This window comes from Rhinoderma darwinii, chromosome 2, assembly GCF_050947455.1.
Source record: "Rhinoderma darwinii isolate aRhiDar2 chromosome 2, aRhiDar2.hap1, whole genome shotgun sequence".
Taxonomy (NCBI): domain Eukaryota; kingdom Metazoa; phylum Chordata; class Amphibia; order Anura; family Rhinodermatidae; genus Rhinoderma; species Rhinoderma darwinii.
Genome location: NC_134688.1, coordinates 126,456,602 through 126,482,019, shown reverse-complemented (window position 1 = coordinate 126,482,019; position 25,418 = coordinate 126,456,602). Strand labels below are relative to the sequence as shown.

The 25,418-nt window shown below is 43.2% G+C and overlaps 1 protein-coding gene across 4 annotated transcripts in view; it reads left to right on the top strand.

Annotated features, from left to right (window-relative positions):
* CCDC122 (coiled-coil domain containing 122) overlaps positions 1–4,757 on the top strand; it is a 43,804-nt gene extending 39,047 nt beyond the window's left edge. For all 4 annotated transcript variants that reach the window (XM_075850240.1, XM_075850239.1, XM_075850242.1 and 1 more), the window contains exon 5: positions 2,209–4,757. In XM_075850240.1, the coding sequence (XP_075706355.1) occupies positions 2,209–2,358 (150 nt within the window). In that variant the 3' untranslated portion in view covers positions 2,359–4,757. The remainder of the gene's footprint in view (positions 1–2,208) is intronic.
* The last annotated feature ends 20,661 nt before the right edge of the window (positions 4,758–25,418 follow it).

The window sequence follows — 25,418 nt, the reverse complement described above, 5'->3', positions numbered from 1 at the left end:
TTTTTTTTTCATTTTCATAGCTTAATTCTAATTAATTCAGCAAAAAACCTTTGGGATCAAAATTTTCACTATACCCCTAGATGATTCCTCAGGGGGTGCAGTTTCCCAAATGGAGTCAATTTTGGGGTGTTTCCACTATACTAGTACTACAGGGGCTCAGCAAATGTGACATGGTGCCCAGACACTATCCAAAATCTAAATGGTGCTAGTTCCATTCTGAGCCCTACCGTGTGTCCAAACAGATGTTTGTGACCACATCTGGGGTATTGTTTTACTCGGGAGAAGTTGCTTTACTAATTTTATGGTGCTTTTTCTCCTTCAGTCCTTGTGGAAATGAAAAAAAAATACCTAAACCTACATTTTCTTTGAAAAAATGTAGATTTTCATTTTTACGGCCTACTTCCAATAAGTTCTGTAAAACACACGTGGGGTCAAACTGCTCACTGTACCCCTATATAATTTCCTCATGGGGTGTAGTTTCCAAAATGGGGTCACTTATTGGGGGTTTCCACTGTCTTGTCCCCTCAGGAGCTTTGCAAATGTGACATGGCCTCCGCAAACCATTCCTGCTAAATTTGAGTTCCAAAAGCCAAATGGCGCTCTTTCCCTTCTCAGCCTTTATTACCATATGTGGGGTATTGTTTTACTCGGGAGAAATTTCTTTACAAATTTTATGGTGCTTTTTCTCCTTTAGTCCTTGTGGAAATGAAAAAAAATTAGCTAAACCTACATTTTATTTGAAAAAAATGTAGATTTTCATTTTCACAGCCTACTTCCAAAAATTTCTGCAAAAAATCTGTGGGGTCAAAATGCTCACTATACCCCTAGATAATTTCCTCAAGGGGTATAGTTTCCAAAATGGGGTCACTTGTTGGGGGTTTCCACTGTTTTGTCCCCTAGGGGGCTTTGCAAATGTGACATGGCCTCCGCAAACCATTCCTGCTAAATTTGAGCTCCAAGAGCCAAATGGCGCTCTTTCTATTCTAAGCCCTGCCGTGTGTCCAAATAACCGTTTATTACCACATGTGGGGTATTGTCTTCAAATGTTCTGCTGCTTTTTCTACTTTAGTTCTTTTGGAAATGAAAAAAAAGTTAGCTAAACCTACATTTTATTTGAAAAAATTTAGATTTTCATTTTCATGGCCTAGTTCCAAAAATTTTTGCAAAAAAACTGGCCGGTCAAAATGCTTGCTACACCCCTAGATAAATTCCTCGAGAGGTGTAGTTTCCCAAATGGGGTCACTTTTGGGGGGTTTCCATTGTTTTAGTTCCACAAGACCTGTTCAAAGCTGACATGGTGCCTAAAATATATTCTAATAAAAAGGAGGCCCAAAATCCACCAGGTGCTCCTTTGCTTCTGAGGCCGGTGCTTCAGTCCAGTAGCACACTAGAGCCACATGTGGGATATTTCCTAAAACTGCAGAACCTGGGCAATAAATATTGAGTTGCATTTCTTGGGTAAAACATTCTGTGGTACAAAAAAAATGGATTCAAAATGAATTTCTGGAAAAAAAAAATGAACTTTGTAAATTTCACCTCTACTTTGCCTTAATTCCTGCGCAATGTCTAAAGGGTTAAGAAACTTTCTAAATGCTGTTTTGAATACTTTGAGGGGTGCAGTTTTTAAAATGGGGTGACTTATTGGGGGTTTCTAATATCTAAGGACCTCAAAGCCACTTCACAACTGAACTGGCCCCTGTAAAAATAGCATTTTGAAATTTTATTGAAAATGTGAGAAATTGCTGCTAAAGTTCTAAGCCTTGTAACGTCCTAGAAAAATAAAATGATGTTCAAAAAACGATGCCAATCTAAAGTAGACATATGGGGGGTGTTAATTACCAACATTTTTGTGTGGTATAAGTGCCTGTCTTACAAGCAGATACATTTAAATTGAGAAAAATGCTAATTTTTGCAATTTTTCGCTTAATTTTGGTGTTTTTCACAATTAAATACTGAATGTATCGGGCAAATTTTGCCAGTAACATAAAGTCCAATGTGTCACGAGAAAACATTCTCAGAATCACTTGGATAGGTAAAAGCATTCCGGAGTTATTACCACATAAAGTGAAACATGTCAGATTTGAAAAATGAGGCTCTGTCAGGAAGGTCAAAAGCGGCCAAAGAGGGAAGGGGTTAAGTGCATAACAAGATAAGACTTGAAGATAAAGTCTTCATATTAATATTAACTGGTTTTATGTTTTTTCACAGGTGCAGAAGAAAAGGTACAATGCTATATTGAAGCGCCTCCATTCACAGTTAAACAAGGCACAGCTAAACAGAAGTCAATATCAGTGGAATATTGAACAGATGGAAAAAACAGCATGCAGTTTAAGGCAGAGTCTTGGAATGATCCAGTGACATTTTATCACCCTTTACTGTTTATTTTCTTCATACTTTATTTACATGTTTATTAAAGTGAAGCCTCAACTTTGACTAACATTAGCTATGTCATCAGCAAATATAAAATCTAGCATTATTTTAATAATGTGTTCACTTCAGCGTTGCTTTCCGTTGAGGGGTTCCGTCTGAGCTTTCCGTCGGGGGAACCCTTCAACGGAAAGGCAAACAGAAACCTTAGCCTCCGTTTGCATCACCATTGATCTCAATGGTGACGGAAACTTTGCTAATGGTTTCCGTTTGTCTCCGTTGTGAAAGGGTTCCGTTGTTTTGACTGAATCAATAGCGCAGTTGACTGCGCTTCCGTTGACAGATATCATTATATGCCCTGCTTTGAATACGCTATGGCTCTGATTACCATCTGAACTTCTTACTACCATTTTTAGCTTAGTTTTAACACATGAATACCCATCGTTAGTGTTAGGTATCCATATGTTAGTCAGGCTATTTGTATGTTCATGCGATTAAAAAAACAGGTATTCTACTGTCATGGAGCCTGGCTATTGGTTTATGTTTAAGCCCCAATTAGAATAAAAATAAAGATCAAGATCCGTCAACACTGATTGATTCCACCAAAAAATCTGAATACTTATGGAACGGAGGCAAAGGGAAACCATTAGCAAAAGAATCGTTACCATTTTAATCAATGGTAATGCAAACGGAAAGCTATGGTTTCCGTTCATGGGTGCCCCTGACGGAAAGGTCTGACAGAACTCATGAAAGGAACCCCGACGCAGATGTGAACAAAGCCTAAGATATGATGTTGTTCTTTAAAATGAATGTCTTGTTGGAATTAGAAGTGCTAGAATTCCATAAATGTAACAATATATTTTCATAGTGCTTAGGCCCCATGCAGACGACTGTAAAAAATCTCCGTAATTGCGGACCGTAATACAATAATAATACTATGGAGCTATAAACACTTTTGTGATGTTGTACTATCGAGCTATAAATACATTTGTGATGCTGTATAGTGTCTCCATATGGTACCGTATTACATAGATATTCTACCCTATATGCATTGCTTCTAAGGGAGTAAACTTACGTAATACGGCATTAAATGGAACGCCACAATTTTTTATGAAATCTAATCTGAGGTAAATGGAAGTACAGTACGGCTCTGTACAACTCGAAACTTGAGCAATTTGTGTCAACAGAGGTCAAGGCCTGATTGAGTGAGTTTCACGCAACGGACACTCGCTGCGTGAAAAACCACAGATGTGTGATTAGCACCATTGAATTGCATAGGTCCGTGTGCTGTCCGTTTTTTTAACGGACAACACATGGACGTATAATACGCTTGTCTGAATAAGGCCTAGCTCTGTTACAATACATGAAGGGGGGATGCAATTTAATATATGTGAGATACGTTTGCACTTTGCTTTGTTGAAACATTAGTGTAGTTGATGTAATGTTATTATATTTGGGAATAATTCAAGTTGGATTATATATAGCAAGTTATAAATGCAGTTTGTCTTTTTAAAACTAGAATATTTCTGTTTAATTTACTTCAATACATAGCCACTGCCATATTTTGCCAGAATAATATGATAAAGTACAGAGGCATAACTTTAGATCCTGGGCCACAGTACAAAATCTGTAACAGCCCCCCCATCTCTCATGCAGCATTTGGGCTATGTTCAGATTTTCGTAGGAAAAATCCAAGGCAGAATCTGCAGCTGACACTCAGGTTTTTACTGTGGATTGGCCAGCGGATCGGCACGCGGGTTAGCCCTATTAAAATTTAATGCAGCTGATCGACTGTTTTACAGAGCAAAATTCACAGTAATAATGAACATGCTGCAGATTGTAAAATCTGCAGTGCGTTTGTTATTTTGTGCATGTGAACGGGTTATAAAATGCCCTATTCACAAGCATATTAGTAAGTTCTGTCAGGATTTAGGCGTGGAATCCGTGTCTGAATCTGGACAGAATCCTGAACGTGTGAACACGGCCCAGTAGTACTGATCTCATATTGGGAAGATGAACTTTTTGGGCATCTCAGCCTCCAGGTCCTGGGTGTGACTCCAAACTCTGCAGTGTGACACTATTGCATGAATTTATAGTGATACATTTTCCAGGGGAAGCCCTAGCCAGTCTTTAACAAAGTAATGCTGCTCTTATATGTCCTCCTTGTTTTTGTGTGTTTTTGTCAGGCCCTCATCCCATACTACAAAATACAATAAATTGATTTGGCTTAATATAAAACGGTTCCTATAGATTATGTGTGCCTGCCTGACACCGAGAAATAACATTTTGAGCCTAGTAGTGTCAAATGAAAATATTATCTGTACAATGCCATGGAATATGATGGCACTATCTAAATAATGGATAATAAATGTGCACAAATGTCTTCCTTAGTTTAGTGTTTTTTATTTACATATTTATTAAAGTGAAGCATCAACCCTGACCAACATTAGCTATGTCATCAGCAAATATAAAAATAAAGCGTTAGTGTTTTTTTATTTACATGTTTATTAATGTGAAGCTTTTGATCGTGGCACCAAAGTGGTTAAATGGTTGGGATCAGAGTTATCTCCAATTCCAGCCGTTAGAGTGAGGTGTCAACTGTAATGTACAGCAAACACCCGAGACTTATGGAGCGGGATCAGTCCTTGAGCCTGTTCCATACTCGCTCCTTCTGATTATGATGAACATGTACATCAAATGTCGGGAAACGGTTAATCAATACACTGTATTCTATTATGATAGAGTGTTTCTGCCGCACAGAGGTGTGATTTTATGCAAACTACATTCAGATGGGTGGAATAGTGGCAGAAATATATTTTGGAATGGTGTTCTTGGGGTTATTGAGTTTGTGCCACACACAGCATTTACCATGATGGACAAAAAAATAAATTTTAGTCTCATCTCACCATAGAACATTCTTCCATGTGATAGGGATTTTGCCACATGCTGTTTGGCGAACTCAAAATGTGTTTTCTTATGTTTTTCTTTAACCAGTTCAGGATCGGGCTATTTTTAGCACGCGTTAGTTAAAAGGCCATAACTGTTTTATTTGTTGGGCTAGCGACGTGATTTTTGCGATGTTTTTTCCATAGACAATGCAGGTTTATTTTTTTATTTTTTTTTATACACATCCTTTTTGCTATTTTAGAATTTTTATTCTTAAAGTTTGAAAATAATAGTAGAAAAATAAGCTTTTTTACATTTCAGCTATTTTCTTCTGGTAATAACAACGTTTTTCCCTAAAATAGACCTTTTATTTGTGATTGTCATTGTCTACCGTAAATTTTAATATATTACATGTCTATATTAGGGTAATGGGTCTGGGCTAGCGTTACAACAATGATTGGCGGTGGGGGGAACGTTTTTGGGGGGGGGTGGGTATTTTATGTGTATTTATTATAAAAAATGTTTGCTCTTGACTTTACTTTTATTTTTTTATTCCTATGGTCTGTCCCTCAAAGGTCAAAAAAGACCTTTGGGGAACTTTATATATATTTTTTCCATGCTTTTCCACGGTAACTGGAGCTGCACAGCAGCCCTAGCTACAGGGGAAATCAGCCCTCTCATAGTGACAATTGTCACTAATAGGGCTGTGCTGGGTCAAGTTAGACCCAGCAGCAGTCTGCCACTTACGGCACCCGGCGATCATGTGACCAGTCACATGAACACCGGGACCAATAGAGACAGCGGTGCGGCCGCTGCCTCTATTGCTATACACAGCGTTCATTGAGCGCTGTGTAAAAGAGATTGGAGAAGACAGAAGCCAAGAAAGCTGCTTCTATCTTCTCCCCAGGGTCCCCGGCAGTCACTGACAGCTGGAGACCCGACATTCAGCTGCCCGATCGCTCGGGCAGCAAGTTCAAACCCGCGCCGTAGAAAGTCTATGGCGTGGGTTTTAAGGACCCTGACCGCTGGCCGTAAAAACACAGCCAGCGGTCGGGAACCAGTTAAGTAATGTTTTTTTTCCTGGACACTCTTCCATAACGCCCCTCTATGCGGAGTGTACGGCTTATAGTGATCCTATGGACAGATACTTACATCTCCGCTGTGCATCTTTGGAGCTCCTTCAGTGTTATCGTTGGTGTTCTCCTTGCCCGGTCTGTGAGTTTTGGTGAGCGGCCTTTTCTCGTCAGGTTTGTAGTAAGGTGCTGAATACATATGCACTCACAACTTTTCAGGTTTTTTATTTTGTTTGCAACGTAACACTTTGGAATATTTTGTCAAGTTCATTACATAAAACCAAATTTAAAATCTATTTTAATTCCAGGTTGTAATGCAACAAAACAGAAAAAAGAAGGGGGTGGTTGTGGTGAATACTTTGTAACGTTCAATGGGGTTGTGGAACCACTGGGCTACTCCACCATAACGGAGATGTCTGTCTGGCCAGACAGGTGAGATACAGCCACTGGTAGATGGTACATTGATGGCACCATGATGGCATCTGGACACAGTCAGATTGCAGATAGCAGATACAAGATGGTGCAGAATTACTGGAAGCAGACTGGTGCCAGATTACTAGAAGCAGGCTCGGGCCAGATTAGCGGAAACAGGCTTGTGTCGGATTACTGGACGCAGGCTGGTCACGGATACAGAACACAGGATACAGGACTGGTCACAGACTCAGGACTGGTCACGGACTCAGGATACAGAACTGGTCACAGACACAGGATTCAGGATACAGAACTAGTCACGGACACAGGATTCAGGAAACAGGATACGAAGGCTAACATTGGGTTAGCAACAACATTGCTCAGGCCTGGGAAAGTGGGCAGAGTTCCTTATATAGTCCAGGATATGCAGGGATAGGCTGGCAGCAATATTCCTGTGCGTGCTGGCCCTTTGAGAAACGTCCGGAGAGCGCACCCGCACCATATGGATCCCGGGGGCAGGAGGCAGAGTGTGCTGGCGTCCTAGGGAAGGAGGCAGAGGACGCTGGCAGTGAGTATCCACAGGCTGACGGCGGCTGGAGTGGGGGAGGTTTGCGGCCGTCGGCGCGACATACTTTTGCAAGGCACTGTATTTGTAGGTAAAAGCTGTTCTGTAGTTTGGTAAGATATCGAGACCTATAACTTATTTTTATGCTACTCAGTCTATATGTCAAAGATTGAAGATCCAAGCTAACTTGGTGGCTATTTTCATGAAGAAACCTACAGCATTTGCAGAAGAAGTGACGTGTATTTGTGTATATGGATAATTTTATAAAGTGCAGGTCCTAATACTAATATTAAAAGACAATTCTTGCACTCAACAAGTGTCTATATGATGCAATGGAAAGATATTAGAATTATATATTGTTCCAATTGAATTGATTTCAGCACTATGATTAGCCAATATAATTGGTCACCTCTTTCCGCCAGTTCTTCCTTTTTGTAATTTGATTATGTGCAGCCAAATGAATAGATCGTTCATGTGTGTAGTTGTATTAAGAATGGGGTGTGAGTCTGGTTATTATATCTTACCAATGCTTTAGGATGCGAGTCGGGATGTTACACCTTGCCATTATGCAGTATAAAATCATTTTGAGGTGTGTCATTCGATTGGGATGTATCGGTCTCTTCAGCTGCTTGCTGTCGGTGTGAATGAGTGGGTTGTAAATTTGGTTTGTTGAAAAGTATCAGCCTCTTGAGTTGAGTGCTGTTTCTATAATTGAGTTAATAGTAGAAACCTGTTGGTCAGTTTTGATCATGTGACACAAGTCACGGTGTCAGAGATTATTACCATGTATATTGTTTACAAAAATATTATCCTCGCATATATGTATGTATATATTAGTATATTACACAAAGAACTGGAATCTAACAAAATAGAGAATATATCAGGGACACGCCTATGGAGACACCGCCCCTGGAATGCAAGAGGAGTGTACAGATGGACTCACAGCTGAGGAGCCAATGGGGCTTAAGCACGTCCCACATCTCTAGGGAGGAGTTTTGTGTTTCTTTTCTTTGTTCAATAAAAAGTTTCAGTTCACATCCTACTTGACTAAGGGAAAGATGTCTACCAACACTTGTCTGTCTGGTGTACATTTTTACATGCATGCTTTCAGTTTTCAATTTACAGAGGTGGTTATTCGGTGTGAGATAACAGGGGAAATGGAAGTTTTACCCTGTCATTTGGCGCCCAGTGTGTGGCTGCACTCGAGGGGATTTCGGATTCCGGACAACCGACAATCACAGGGTGAAACAGACGACCCAGGACTGCCCACTGAAGGAGCCTGATCACCTCCACAATAACACGGTAAGTCAGTTGATTTTATAAATCTTCGACTTATCTGTGTTAGTGGACGGTCTTGTGGGAATCTGTAGAACCCTGGTCGACTGGCTCGATTATCTCAGGCGACAAAGGCGACATCCCCGCTGTGTGGTCACGAACCCGTAAGAAATTAGTCGCGCCCGACTAACCATCCTCTTGGTAATTAGGGACTAGATAGAAAATATAACCTGTTTTATACAGGGGCACGATAAGTCGTGAGTAATTTTCCAGCAAGACCTGTGAGTTGCAGACTGGGGGATTGTAATATTCCAGCGAGATTTAATAAAAAATTGCAGACTGGAAGATTGTTATATTCCAGCGAGATGTAATACATTGCAGACTGGAGATTGTAATATTTCGGCGAGACCTAGAGAGAGTTGCAGACTGCGAAATTGTAATATTTTCGGCCAGACCAAGAGAGTTGTAGACCGAAAATTGTTATATAAATTACATGTATAATATAGACTGTTAGAATGGATGGTTTACGGTCCATATTCAAATCATCAGGATCACCCGTACCCGGACGATCCTATTCATATGATTTGGTGAAGCGAATGGAAGTTAGGAATAAGAAAGCTATTGCATGTTATATGTATTAGAAACCACAGGACCAGCCGCCGCCCGGTAATGGCGTCCGTACCTCATGTTGAGTCTGTCCTCATTGTGGGCAGCAAAACCCCCCTCACAGCTGAGCAATGTGCTTCCTGTGGGAGAGGCTGCCCCCCCACCCCCTGATGAGGTCACCCCCGGCCCAATCAAATCAGTATGAAATGATAGCCTTGTTAATTTTCTCATTTCCCTCAGTAACACATGCTGCAGTGTTTTTCTTCTAATCTAGATTCCATCCCAGCTGTGCACTGGTGAGAAGACACGTCATCATAATATAGAGATGGTGGCTGACAGATTGGACACTGTTACAGATTATGTGGTTGATGTTTTGAACGTAGATAATTCCTATACAATAGTGTGATGAATGATTTCGTACGTTGTTTTGCCGGCATTGAAATTGTTAAGGTTGTGAGAATAGAAGCTGTGAGGAGTGAGTGTGTGAACCCCTCCTGTAGAATTCGGTTGGGAGGGGGGCTGTGTGCTGTCTGCAGTGTGAAAAGCAGACTGACTGATATACAGGGCGTGAATGAGATGAGACAAGGGGATTACAATATTGCACTGATTTTGGATCTAAATTGTATGCTCTTATTGTTAACAGAAGTAATGTCTAAAAACAAAAATTCTTAGTGTTTTGGGTATGGGGTTAAAATCGGTTTCTTTTTTTCTGTGTACAGGAAAGTTTCTTATCTTTGCGCATGCGCTGTTGTTGATAAAAGTTACGCTGCATATTTATGTGTTATGATGTGATAAGATTTAATGTGTTTTGATGTTAATTCAAATGTATTAAACTAAGATGTTGTGAGACACTGGGTCTTGAAAATGTATGTACCCCCACTGTTCCCTATTTTTATATACAGTTTATTGGTTTGCAGTAATTAATATTACCAGATATAATATTTTCCGTTTTATTGAATAACTAATTACAATTGTTTTGTTTTTGTTTTCACACATGAGGCACGTGCTACACTGCTGCCTGAATGGTATTTTGGAAAATGTGAAATGTTTTACAGGTAAATGGTTGCCAGTCATTTTAAAGATAAAATGTATTTTTGTCAGGAGAAAGTCATTTTTGTTCCAGGCTGTTGTGTATTACAGGGGGTTAAACCAGTGCCCCCCAGATAGAGTGCCCGATTTTATTATGTTGAGATGTCGTTTTGAACCCTGCTACATTACTTTCGCAGAGTCCACAACGGGGGGAATGGTGAAGGGACTGATCAGGTACAATTTTTGTTTGTTTTGAATTAATGAATTTGGTTCCAGGAGATCTACAAAATGTGTAAGAGACCCCAATGAGTAATCCACATTAACCCGTTAGTGACCGCCAATACGCCTTTTAACGGCGGCCACTAACGGGCTTTATTCTGATGCATACGCCTTTTCACGGCACTGCATCAGAATAAAATTGCGGCGCCGTGAAAAGAGATAGCTCCCTGCTCTCAGCTACCGGAGGTAGCTGAGGGCTTGGAGCACACTCTGGGGACCGTTGTTTGCGGTCCCCAAACCGGCGATCGCCGGTATTCAACGAATACCGGCGACTGCCGTTACAATTAGTGCAGCGGTGGAAAATCGACATTTTTATCTCCTCTCACCATGAATGTTTGGTGAGAGGAGATAAAAAACTAACCTGAAGGGCCTCCGATGCCCGCGATCGTGCCCCCCTTCTCTTCTCCTCCCGCAGATGGCGGGAAGAGAAAAAAAATGGCGCCCGCGCATGCGCACACAATCTAATTAAGATTGCGGCGCCGTGCAGAGTGATAGCTCCCTGCCCTCAGCTACCAGAGGTAGCTGAGGGCTTGGAGCACAGTCTGGGGACCGTTGTTTGCGGTCCCCAAACCGGCGATCGCCGGTATTCAACGAATACCGGCGATCGCCGTTACAATTAATGCAGCATTGAAATCTGACTTTTTATCTCCTCTCACCATGAATGTTTGGTGAGAGGAGATAAAAAACTACTTGTTAGCACCCCGATTGTGCCCCCCCCTCCCCCCAACCGGCGGGAAAAAAAATAAAAAATGGCGCACGCATGCGCTGTCAGTGAAAGGCAGCTATTCTGCCTGTAAATAGAAACTGATCAGGGACCGTTATAATTGGTCCCTGATCAGATGGTCACTGTGATATACCTATCACAGTGACCATAGTCCCATATTTTCAAAATACAGCACAAGATTTGTGCTCTTCCCCTCCCTCCTCTCACTGTAGTTGATCTGTGAGAGGAGAGAGAGAGATACTATACAAATCTTGTGCTGTATTATACTGTAAAATACACCACATACTTACTCGCCAGTGTTCCGATATTATCCGAATATTGACGTAATTTACCCCAGATTACCCGTAATCACCCCAGATTACCCGTAATTACCCCAGATTACCCGTAATTACCCCAGATTACCCGTAATTACCCCAGATTACATGTAATCACCCCAGATTACACGTAATCACCCCCGTTTTTTTGTTTGTCTTCTAAAAAAAAATAAATTATTAGTGTGGTGAACATGAACCGCAGAAGCCGTAGAATGTTCTCTGCAGAGCAGGCATACGCCATGCTATGCTCTAGCGGTTCCGGCAGTGATACGGACACTGCGTCAGAAGCAGAACTTGGCTCAGAAAGCGACACAAGTTCTGCTTCTGCCACTGGACCCCCCAGCCCTATGGTGGTGGACGCAGCGGTCAGCGGTGAAGCGTCAGGAGACGGGCCTAGTACTGCAGTCCCTTCCGCAATTTGGGATCCTGCAATTGCTTTCTCCCCCCAAGTTTTGCCATTTACAGCGACTCCAGGCATCAACGCAGATGTCTCAAATTTTAGTCCCTATAATTTTTTTCATTTGTTTATAGGCGATCAGGTCCTGGAACTAATCGTCCAGCAGACGAATTTATACGCCAGGCAATTTGGCACCCAAAATCCCAGGTCTTGCTATGCCAGAGGATGGATCCCCACAACAGTTTCTGAAATAAAAATTTTTTGGGGAATTACCCTAAACATGGAGATAGTAAAAAAAAACTCTATCCGCTCCTATTGGGCTACCAGCGCTATCCATAGCACGCCTGTATTTGCAGCCGTTATGGCCCGAACGCGCTATGAGACTCTAATGCGTTTCATGCATTTTTCTGACAATACACAAATCCCCCCAAGAAGTGACCCAGCCTATGATCGCCTCAACAAACTGAGACCCCTAATCTCCCTCCTAAGTGACTCATTTTTCAATTTATACACCCCAGGCCAAAAACTAGCGGTAGATGAGTCCCTTATGTCCTTCAAGGGCCGTCTATCGTTTCGACAATACATCCCCTCCAAAAGAGCCCGATACGGAGTGAAACTCTATAAGGTGTGCGAGAGCACAACGGGCTACACCTGTGGCTTTTTCATTTATGAGGGCAGGGACCGCCACCTTAATCCCCCAGGATGCCCAGAGGATATTGGCATTAGTGGGAAAATTGTCTGGGAACTCATGGTGCCATTCCTACAAAAAGGGTACCATGTGTACACCGACAATTACTACACCAGTGTCCCCCTGTATAAGTCCCTCCATGCTGCGAATACAGGGGCCTGTGGGACGGTACGAAAAAATAGAGTCGGCTTCCCTCAACGACTGGTGTCCAGGCGACTAGTAAGGGGTGCGTCACTCTCATTTGCAAGTGACCAGTTGCTCGCTGTCAAATGGAGTGACAAAAAGGACGTGTACATGCTCTCCACCGTGCACGGGGACACCACAGTGGCAGTAAGAGAGAGGGGCGCTACCTCTGATAAGAGGAAACCGGTCTGCGTGGTGGACTATAACAAGTTCATGGGGGGAGTCGATCTATCTGACCAGGTCCTACAACCGTACCTGGTCAAGCGCAAAACTAGGGCCTGGTATAAAAAGGTAGCGATCTACCTAATCCAGATGGCCACTTACAACAGTTATGTGCTCTATAAGACCCAGGGAATGCTCAGTTTCCTCCAGTATCAGGAGAAAATTATAGAGCACCTCCTGTTTGACTCCCCCGCACCTAGAGACTCCTTCGAGTCAGAGGATGTCAAAAGGCTCACTGAGCGCCACTTCCTTCACCCCGTCCTTGCCTCTGTGAACCAAAGATACCCCCAAAAGAGATGCCGGGTGTGCAGTAAACACGGAAGGAGGAGCGATTCCCGGTTTTACTGCCCCATGTGCCCTTCAAATCCAGGCCTGTGCAACTACCCCTGTTTTGAGACCTACCACACCGTTTCTAATTATTAATTTTATCTATAATTTAGGGAAAACCAAAAAGGGTGGGATGGGAGGGGGATTCTTTTTAGGGAGTCAATTTCATTTATGCATATTTTTTTGTTTAGTTTCTGGGCTTTGCAAGGGAGGGAGGGATTCTCATGGGGAGGTTTATTTATTTCAGACTGTAAAACTAAATTTCCCCTTTATGATTTTTTTTATACAATTCTTGGACAATTAAATCCAGGACTTGATCACTCACAAATGAATACTGTTTATTGTGCAGGAGCCCACATCTGTCTATTCAGAACATGGACCCCACAAGTGTTCTTGAAATAAAAAATAAATGTGGGCATTGCATTTATTAGTAGATAAATCCAACACCTGCGGCCCGTGCCACCCCTGAATTAGTGGAAGTCGTGCATTTTTGCAATGGTTACAAGAATAAATTGGGGATGTATTTCCTTTTTCTTATGACTATGTCCTGCCACATACAGCGGTTACATTCCTAATTCTGTACCGTGATACGGGCATGATATTTTTTTTTTGGAGGATCTCTAATAATCGAGCTGTTCCTTATCAATACACCATGGGCTTTGTTACGGTTCTTCTGGAAATACTGACATCATTTTGGGGATTAGTGATCCTTTACTGTTCCTATAGATGGTTTTGGACACTGTCCCTTTATATATTCTGTAGGTGATTGGTTGTTTTGTGCACATAGCGGTTCCTACCTTGCCGGGCAGGGGCCTGTTATGGTGTACCGCGTCACTTGGCACATTCGTCCCTCATAAGGATTGATGGAGCTAAAGAGACGTTGTACAACCAGTCACTGAAAAAAAAAAAGTTTGTCTTGACAGACCTGCAGGTTCTTCTATCTAGTGAACAGACTCGAGTTTGCAACATAGTTGGATACATTTTCCTCCATTTGTTTGAAGATATTGCCCGTCACTCTAGTACAGTTTATTTTTTCCTCTCTGACTGATTTTATATTAGGACAGAATTCTGTCCACAATGACATCATAATGGCACCAACTGCTTCTTCAGCAAGACATAGTCATAAGTACAGGCAAATACGTCTATAGCGACATGTATCCATTATGAATACACGGCTTCACTTCTCTTCTGTATGCCGCACAAATTTATTAATGTGGCATATTTCTAACAAAATAACCTTCTACCACGTCTCCTCTATTTCATGTGGAAACGTAATAAGAGTTTGAAGAAAACATTATATACCCATAGTGTCTGAAATGATACCCATTATTTCCTCCTTTAAAAAATTTTTGGTCCGCATGCCCACTACACCACTAGATGAATACCTTTAGGGGTTTAGTTTTCAAAATGGGGTCATTTCTGCGTGGTTTTTTTTTTGTTCAGGCAGCTCAATGTCTCTAAATGCATGATATGGGGCCTAGAATTTATTCAATTGTGCCCTGAAAGCCAAAGGGTGCTCCCTCTCTTTTTGGCCCAGCCACACGTCTAATAAGCAGATTGGGGCAACAATGAGAGTATTTTTGAAAACAGGAGAAACGGGGTGATAGATTTTGGGGTGTGTTTCTTCATTTTCATGTTCGCTTTACAAAGAAATCTGTCTTCAAAGTGATACTTTTATGAAAAAAGTGAAGTTTCATTTTTTTTCACCTGCTATGCATTAAATTTAGCAAAAAACTGTGAAGTCAAAATACTCACTATACCCCTAGATAAATACCTTAAGGGGTCTAGTTTTCTAAATGGGGTCGTTTATGGGGAGTTTCTATCGTTCTGGCAGCTCAAAACCTCTCCAAATGCACATTGGGGCCTAAAACATTTTCAAGCAAAATAGGAGTCCTGAAAGCCTCCGGGTGTTCCCTTCCTTTGGGGCCCTGCTGTGTGTCCAGGCAATGCATTAGGGTCACAATGGGGGCATTTTTGAAAACAGGAGAAACAGGGTGATAGATTTTGGCGTGTGTTTCTTCATTCTTATGGTCGCTTTACACAGAAATCTGTCTTCAAAGTGATACTTTTATGAAAAAAGTGTTTTATTTTTTTTTCCACCTGCTATGCATTAAATTTAGCAAAAAACTGTGGAGTCAAAATACTCACTACACCCCTAGATAAATACCTTAAGGGGTCTAGTTTTCTAAATGGGGTCGTTTATGGGGAGTTTCTATCGTTCTGGTAGCTCAAAACCTCTCCAAATATACAGTGGGGCCTAAAACATTTTCAAGCAAAATAGGAGTCCTGAAAGCCTCCGGGTGCTCCCTTTCTTTCGGGCCCTGCTGTGTGTCCAGGCAACACATTAGGGTCACAATAGGGGCATTTTTGAAAACAGGAGAAACAGGGTGATAGATTTTGGGGTGTGTTTCTTCATTCTTATGGTCGCTTTACACAGAAATCGGTCTTCAAAGTGATACTTTTATGGAAAAAGTGATTTTTTATTTTTTTTCACCTGCTATGCATTAAATTTAGCAAAAAACTGTGGGGTCAAAATACTCACTACACCCCTAGATAAATACCTTAAGGGGTCTAGTTTTCTAAATGGGTTCGTTTATGGGGAGTTTCTATCGTTCTGGTAGTTCAAAACCTCTCCAAATATACAGTGGGGCCTAAAACATTTTCAAGCAAAATATGAGTCCTGAAAGCCTCCGGGTGCTCCCTTCCTTTCAAGCCCTACTGTGTGTCCAGGCAATGCATTAGAGTCACAATGGGGGCATTTTTGAAAACAGGAAAAACAGGGTGATAGATTTTGGGGTGTGTTTCTTCATTCTTATGGTCGCTTTACACAGAAATCGGTCTTCAAAGTGATATTTTTATGGAAAAAGTGATTTTTTATTTTTTTTCACCTGCTATGCATTAAATTTAGCAAAAAACTGTGGGGTCAAAATACTCACTACACCCCTAGATAAATACCTTAAGGGGTCTAGTTTTCTAAATGGGTTCGTTTATGGGGAGTTTCTATCGTTCTGGTAGTTCAAAACCTCTCCAAATATACAGTGGGGCCTAAAACATTTTCAAGCAAAATATGAGACCTGAAAGTATCCGGGTGTTCCCTTCCTTTCGGGCCCTGCCGTGTGTCCAGGCAATGCATTAGAGTCACAATGGGGGCATTTTTGAAAACAGGAGAAACAGGGTGATAGATTTTGGGGTGTGTTTCTTCATTCTCATGGTCGCTTTACAAAGAAATCGGTCTTCAAAGTTATACTTTTATGAAAAAAGTGAGATTATATTTTTTTACGCCTGCTTTGCATGAATTCTTACAAAAAAACTGTGGAGTCAAAATACTTACAACACCCCTTAATAAATACCTTAAGGGGTGTAGTTTGCAAAATGGGGTCACTTGTGGGGGTTTCCACCATTCTGACACCTATGAGCCTCTGAAAACCTGGCTTGGTGCAGGAAAACCAAATGTACTTCAAAATGTATAAAATTATTACTAAACTTGTAAGTCTTCTAAATTGCTCAAAAAAAAATTTTTTTTTTCAAAAGTGCTGCCAAAATAGAGTAAAGAGATGGAAATATATATTTAATAAAAAAAATTGTACTGTATGTATGTACATATGTGACATATTGCTGCTAAAAATAGGGAAAAATGATAATTTGTACAAAATTTCTTCATTTTTTCTATTTTTTTATTAATTTCCGTAAATCGTATGAGTCTACTTTTACCACTAAAATAAAGTACAACATGTGACGAAAAAAATATGTCAGAATTACTTGGATATTAAAAGTTATTCTCTGATAAAGTCACACATACCAGATTTAACAAATCTGGCTTGATCATTAAGGCCCAAACAGGCCCGGTCATTAAGGGGTTAAATGTGTATAAGAGTAACCTAAATGTTGAGGTGTTTTTGTGTAGATCCTTCCAGAACAGTAAATATGGCACTGGGTCTGCTGTGCTGTAGTCTCCACCCAATATGAGGTATTGTGTAAGAGACCATCGCCCTCCAGCAAATTTACACAAGAGGTCAAGGTCACTCACAGATGAGTCTTTACAGATTTAGGAGAGAAGGAGGTGAAAATTATCTGAAGATTGTTAATTTTATGTAAAGATTTTAGTAATTTTTATTTGTTTTTGTATTAATCAAGTGTTTACAGAACCTGATAAAGTGAGATTCTCAAAGTGTTCTGGATTATCAGATGAGTGTGGAGAAGTGTATAACATTTGTTTTTATTTTAGAGGATGAAGACGCCACCCCTTTGAGATGTTCTATCTATATGTGACATGGGTTTTAATGTAAATTTGTAATGTAGAAATACTTGATCATATACAGTATGTACAAGACAGGATACGAGGCACCAGGTAAATTATCCGGAAACCACTCTTACCTTCTTGTTCATCTCAAGGAGCGGAGCTGGAGGTGCTCTCTGAGGCTTGTAACCTGGCGAAAGGTAAGACGGCCGACATTTACACTGACTCTAGGTACGCTTTTGGCATCGCCCACAATTATGGGCCAATTGGTAGTAGGAACTTTATTGGATCATCGGGTAAGCCAATTGAGAGAGCAAGAGAAGACAGAACTGACAACAAGGGTATGTGCAGCTAGGTGTCAGTAAATTGGCTTGTCCCTGGATACAATAATGCCACCACTAGGTTTGTAGCAGCCTGCGTGATGTGTGCACTGCATGATATAGGTAAAACAGCAAAGGTACCTGTGAAAAGTGCAGCCGGCCAGATTACCCGTCCCAGCGACTGCAGAACATACAACTACCCGGGGTAGAAGTGTATGACAATGTGCTTGTGTGTGTAGATCTGTTCTCAGGGGGGCCTGAGGCCGGCCGGTATCTTCCCCACGTTGTGTGTAGTGACAGGGGAACAGTGTTATCCCAAGTATTGACCTGGTGTTTGTACAATGATAAGATGTCAGCAGTTCTCCAGATGTTATTCCAGAGTTAGTTTGTTTAATAACGATATTCAAGAGTGTTGTGGGAATATTAAATACTGAGGATAAGTTTTATGTAAAGTTCTGGACCAGCCTTAGCATTGGACTATTGGAGGCATCAGTATTATGTTTGTGTAAATGAGAACTTCACAGTGCAAGTAGATTCCCATTTCAAAATAATTTTAGAGCAGAGAATTCTGTGCAGTGTATATGTGTATGTATAGATATATATAAAGAAGTAAAATGAGTTTGCATGTATCACTTCTAGTTACTGCTCAATGTGAACATTTAATGTAAAGATGTTATTTGTTAATGTTTTTCTTCAAATTAATTATCTGATTAAGATCAATTACTGATTATGCGTTGAAAAGATTGTTCTCCACAGGAAGAGTCCAACTGGGAGCGGAAGGCGTGAGAACCAGATTCTGACAGAATGTAGACGGATAAAGGAAGGTAAACCGGTACCACCCAAGGCACTCTTGATGGCACTTGCATTGATGGTGTATGACCTCACATATGCCCCAAGACTGCAAGGATCGATGTGGTAAGATCTAATTGGTATGCCCCAGGTTTTACAGCTGATGCTGCTAAATTCTGTTAGAGCTGTTTGATTTGCCTACAGAACAGTCCTGGCAGACCGGTGTCAACCTTATCATACCCGCCTCCCACAAAGAGAACAGACCTTGAGAGGCCTTCCCAGGTAAAACAAACCAGAGTAAGGGGGGAAAAATATTGGTTTGAGACACTTATCAGATAAACATGTGGAATCTGTGTATATTTGTGTGAATAGAAGATGTTCCAGGTAATCAGCTGAGAATAAGGTATAAATCCTGCTGGAAAGTGTAAACACCAAGTTCAAATATAATGTACCCAGTATGTAATGATAGGGGTAGGGAAACGGATAAGTGAGCCCTAATCTACCCGCCACTCTGTCCCTGCCTACTTGCAACGACCCGTCCTAGGTGACGGGGTACAACTGGGCGGCGGTCCCTACGCTCAGTAAGTGCACGAGACAAAACATACAAGGGAATATAAAGCAAAGGGAAAGGGGCAGTTGCCCACGGCAACACCGTGAGCAACAGAGTGGTGAACGAGCCAAGTCAAACCAGGAGAGCACGAGGTACCAAACGCAGAGCAGAAGAGTAGTCAGAAAGCCAGGGTCAGAATGGAGCAGGATCAAATTGTTAGGAGCTGTAGCTGGGCCAGGAAACCACACGGAAAGAATCACAAGCAAGGAGGAAAAGGAAAGGCAGGTATAAATAGACAGAGGGTGGGAGCTAGCTGAGTCTGGCCAGGCTGCGATAGGCTCTCCCACTCCTAAGCCTGCCAGCCTGAGTGGTGGAAGCTGGAGTCAGTCTCAGAGAGATAGACTCAGGTGAAGACTGATTACCTAAGGAAGTTAACCCTGAAGCTGTGCCTGGCAGATCCTTTACAGTACCCCCCCTTTTATGAGGGGCCACCGGACCCTTTCTAAGCGGACCTGGTTTACTGGGGAAACGAAGGTGGAACTTCCTGACCAATACCCCAGCGTGAACATCCCGGGCGGGTACCCAAGTCCTCTCCTCAGGCCCGTATCCTCTCCAATGGACCAGGTACTGGAGGGAGCCTTGGACCATCTTGCTGTCCACAATCTTGGCCACCTCGAATTCCACCCCCTCAGGGGTGAGAACGGGAACAGTAGGTTTCCTCGAGGGAGCCAAGGACGGGGAGCAGCGTTTAAGGAGGGAGGCATGAAACACGTCGTGTATACGAAAAGATGGGGGTAACTCCAGCCGGAAGGAGACAGGATTGAGGACTTCAATGACCTTATACGGCCCAATAAACCGGGGAGCAAACTTCTTGGACGGGACCTTAAGACGCAAGTTCCTAGATGATAACCACACCAGATCCCCGACCATAAACAAGGGGTTAGCAGAACGTTTTCTATCAGCCTGAGTTTTTTGTACGCTCTGGGACGCCTCTAGGTTCTTCTGAACCTGGGCCCAGACTGTGCACAGTTCCCGATGAACGACCTCTACCTCGGGATTGTTGGAACTACCAGGTGAAACGGAGGAGAACCGTGGATTAAACCCAAAATTACAGAAAAAGGGGGAGACCCCTGACGAGTTACTGACCCGGTTATTAAGGGAAAATTCAGCAAGGGGAATGAATGAGACCCAATCATATTGACAGTCAGAGATAAAACACCTTAAATATTGTTCTAGAGATTGATTAGTCCTCTCAGTTTGGCCATTGGTTTCAGGATGGAAAGCAGAGGAGAAGGACAGATCAATCTCCAACTTCTTACAGAAGGCTCTCCAAAACAAAGAAACAAATTGTACCCCTCTGTCCGAAACAATATTGACAGGGACCCCATGTAGACGCAGGATGTGTTTGACAAACAAGGTAGCTAACGTCTTGGCGTTGGGTAGTTTCTTGAGGGGCACAAAGTGGCACATCTTACTGAAGCGGTCTACTACCACCCACACCACCGACTTGCCTTGGGATGGAGGCAAATCGGTGATAAAATCCATGGAGATATGGGTCCAAGGTCTCTGGGGAATGGGCAAAGAATGTAGTAAGCCCGCTGTTCGGGACCTGGGAGTCTTGGACCTAGCACAAACCTCACAAGCGGCGACGTAGGCCTTAACGTCTTTAGGCAACCCAGGCCACCAATCGTTTCTGGCAATGAGGTGCTTGGTACCCAGGATGCCTGGATGACCAGATAGTGCGGAGTCATGATTTTCCCTAAGTACCCTTAGCCGGTATTGCAGGGGAACAAACAGCTTGTCCTCAGGAAGGTTCCCAGGGGCTGAACCTTGATCAGCTGCAATTTCAGAGACTAAATCAGAATCAATAGAAGAAATGACTATACCGGGAGGCAAAATACAAGCAGGATCTTTCTCCGAAGGAGGGCTGGCCATGAAGCTACGCGACAGTGCATCGGCCTTAATATTTTTAGACCCAGCCCTATAGGTAACCAAAAAGTTGAATCTGGTAAAAAATAGCGCCCATCGAGCTTGTCTCGGGTTTAGCCTCCGGGCAGATTCTAGGAAAACCAGATTCTTGTGGTTGGTAAGGACCGTTACCTGGTGCCTAGCCCCCTCCAGGAAGTGGCGCCACTCTTCAAATGGCCATTTAATGGCTAAGAGTTCGCGGTTGCCAATATCATAGTTACTCTCAGTGGGCGAAAACTTCCTGGAGAAGTAGGCACAGGGGCGGAGATGGGTGAGGGACCTGGTACCCTGGGACAAGACAACCCCCACTCCCACCTCGGATGCGTCAACTTCCACGATAAATGGCTCCATTTGGTTGGGCTGAACCAGCACCGGGGCCGAGATAAAGCACTTCTTAAGGACCTCAAAAGCCTGGACAGCCTCTGGAGACCATGGGAGGAGATCAGCACCTTTGCGAGTGAGGTCCGTAAAGAGGCTTAGCGATGACCGAGAAGTTAGCAATGAATCTCCTGTAATAATTAGCGAACCCCAAAAAACACTGTAACGCCTTCAGGGAGGCAGGTTGGACCCATTCTGCCACAGCCTGAACCTTGGCGGGGTCCATGTGGAATTCATGAGGAGTGAGGATTTGACCCAAAAATGGTATCTCCTGTACCCCAAACACACATTTTTCGTTTTTTGCAAACAGTTTGTTTTCCCGAAGGACCTGGAGCACCTTCCTGACATGCTCAATGTGGGAGGGCCAGTCCTTGGAAAAACCAGTATGTCATCAAGGTACACTACAAGAAATAACCCCAGGTAGTCTCTTAAAATATCATTTATGAAATTCTGGAAGACCGCCGGCGCATTACACAACCCAAAGGGCATGACGAGGTATTCGAAATGACCTTCGGGCGTGTTAAACACAGTCTTCCACTCATCCCCCTCTTTGATGCGGATAAGGTTACACGCCCCCCGTAGATCAAACTTAGAGAACCATTGGGCCCCCTGAACCTGATTAAAGAGATCAGGAATCAAAGGAAGGGGATACTGGTTCCTTACAGTGACCTTATTCAGGTTACGGTAGTCAATGCATGGCCTAAGACCACCATCCTTCTTCCCTACGAAGAAGAAGCCAGCACGTACCGGAGAAGTAGAGGGGCGAATGTAACCCTTGGCCAGGCATTCCTGAATATACTGTCTCATGGCTTCACGTTCGGGACAAGAAAGATTAAATATCCTACCCTTAAGAAGCTTAGCTCCTGGTACCAATTCGATAGTGCAATCGTATTCTCTATGAGGAGGTAACACTTCGGAGGCCTCCTTAGAGAAAACATCAGCGAAGTCCCGAACAAACTCAGGTAGCGTGTTCACCTCCTCAGGGGGAGAAATAGAATTAACAGAAAAACATGACGTCAAACATTCATTACCCCATTTGGTAAGCTCCCCAGTATTCCAGTCAAACGTGGGATTATGCAACTGCAACCAGGGAAGGCCTAAAACCAAATCGGACGATAATCCCTGCATCAACAGTACAGAGCACTGCTCCAAATGCATGGAGCCAACAAGGAGTTCAAAAACAGGGGTATGCTGTGTAAAATAACCATTAGCAAGAGGAGTGGAGTCGATACCCACTACCGGGACAGGTTTAGGCAAATCAATCAAAGGCATAGCAAGAGACATAGCAAATTCCACAGACATGATATTAGCAGAGGACCCTGAATCCACGAAGGCGCTGCCGGTAGCAGACCTACCACCAAAAGAGACCTGAAAGGGAAGCAAGATCTTATTACGTTTCATATTTACGGGAAATACCTGTGCGCCAAAGTGACCTCCCCGATGATCACTTAGGCACGGAAGTTCTCCAGCTGCATTCTTACGCTTAGGACAGTTGTTCACTTGATGCTTGTCATCCCCACAGTAGAAGCAGAGACCATTCTTCCTGCGGAAATCTCTACGTTGTTGGGGGGACACGAAGGCCCCGAGTTGCATAGGTACCTCTGAGTCTTCCGGGGAAGAACGAAGCAACGGAACCTCGGGAGGCATCATGGGGGAGTCGGAGGAGAAAACACATAAACGTTCGCGTTGTCATTCCCTGAGATGTCGGTCAAGTCGTACCGCTAAAGCCATAACCTGGTCTAGGGAGTCAGAAGAGGGATAGCTAACTAGCAGGTCTTTCAGGGCATTCGACAGACCCAACCTAAACTGGCACCTTAAGGCAGGGTCATTCCACCGAGAAGCTACGCACCACTTCCTAAAGTCAGAACAATACTCCTCAACAGGTCTCTTACCCTGACGTAAGGTCACCAGCTGATTCTCGGCAATGGCAGTCTTGTCTCGTCATAAATGAGTCCGAGAGCAGAAAAGAAAAGATCAACGGAGGAAAGTTCAGGGGCGTCAGGAGCCAAGGAGAAGGCCCATTCTTGGGGCCCGTCCTGGAGCCGGGACATAATTATACCCACTCGCTGGCTCTCAGAACCTGAGGAGTGGGGCTTTAAGCGAAAGTAAAGCCTTCAACTCTCCCGAAAGGAGAGAAAAGCCCTCCGGTCCCCTGAGAACCGGTCGGGCAACTTGAGGTGGGGTTCAGGAGTTGAGGTGAGGGGAACCACCAAGGTAGCCTCAGGCTGGTTGACCTTCTGAGCCAGGGCCTGGACCTGTAGGGAGAGACCCTGCATTTGCTGAGCCAGGGTCTCAAGGGGGTCCATAGTAGTGTCAGGGACCAGGGTAGACTAGGTATATGGGCTTGTGATTATGTAATGATAGGGGTAGGGAAACGGACAAGTGAGCCCTAATCTACCCGCCACTCTGTCCCTGCCTACTTGCAACGACCCGCCCTATGCGACGGGGTACAACTGGGCGGCGGTCCCTACGCTCAGTAAGTGCACGAGACAAAACATACAAGGGAATATAAAGCAAAGGGAAAGGGGCAGTTGCCCACGGCAACACCGTGAGCAACAGAGTGGTGAACGAGCCAAGTCAAACCAGGTGAGCACGAGGTACCAAACGCAGAGCAGAAGAGTAGTCAGAAAGCCAGGGTCAGAATGGAGCAGGATCAAATTGTTAGGAGCTGTAGCTGGGCCAGGAAACCACACGGAAAGAATCACAAGCAAGGAGGAAAAGGAAAGGCAGGTATAAATAGACAGAGGGCGGGAGCTAGCTGAGTCTGGCCAGGCTGCGATAGGCTCTCCCACTCCTAAGCCTGCCAGCCTGAGTGGTGGAAGCTGGAGTCAGTCTCAGAGAGATAGACTCAGGTGAAGACTGATTACCTAAGGAAGTTAACCCTGAAGCTGTGCCTGGCAGATCCTTTACACAGTAACTACACATTTTCTAGGTGCCCTGTCCAGTGTAAAGGAGAAGTTTTTCTTACATAAAGGTGTTTGTTTGTCATTATTATTGTATGTACTTAGAACAACGTTTATAGTGTATGCGGATGATGTTATCACCAGATTAGTATTTATTTTAGCAATTGACAAGGGTTGGGGGTCCCCGGCAAGTGCCAGTAAACATCAACTAAAAGACTTTTAATATGATGAACTCCATCACTGAGATGCAGCAGGCGCAGCCTGAGCCAATACAACGCGTTTATCATGAACTGACGGCAGTGTCACAAGTCTAAGCAGCCGCCCAGACAAGTAACTTGCCAGAGGAAGAGGATAGATACGGAGGGTTTGTGGTAGTCACAATAAAACTCCACTAATCTGTCTATGTGGGAACTCACCCCAGGCTCACATCATGAGGTGCTATGTACAGCCCGGTGACGTATACTAAGAGAGACGGTGTCTGAGAGATGAGAAGGACCAGACCAAGTCCTGATGACATCAGCAAAGATCAAAGTAAAGACCTGAGTGAATCCGTCAACAGTATCAAGTGTTTTAATAAGTAAGTAACCAGGTGGAGGATAGTAATAAATCCCCCACTGGACAACACTGTGCAGTCTGACTCCACAGAAGACAGAAGAAGGAGAGGACGATGATGTACAGGACTGGCAATGAACTGATGGGACCCAAAACCTGAGGGTGATAGCATGAGATTGGTGATGGCATTATATTATTAGTTGAGGCTCTATTATTTATATTGTCTGAGGTTTATAATTATAATGTGTGTAAATATGCAGCGGCGCTGAAAATTACGATCTGAGGAGGTTTTATGTGGAGGTCACTGGTTGTTGTCACTCATATGTAAGAAGTACATGGCAGCAATGAGAGCCCGGAGGTCATGTTACCCGGGGG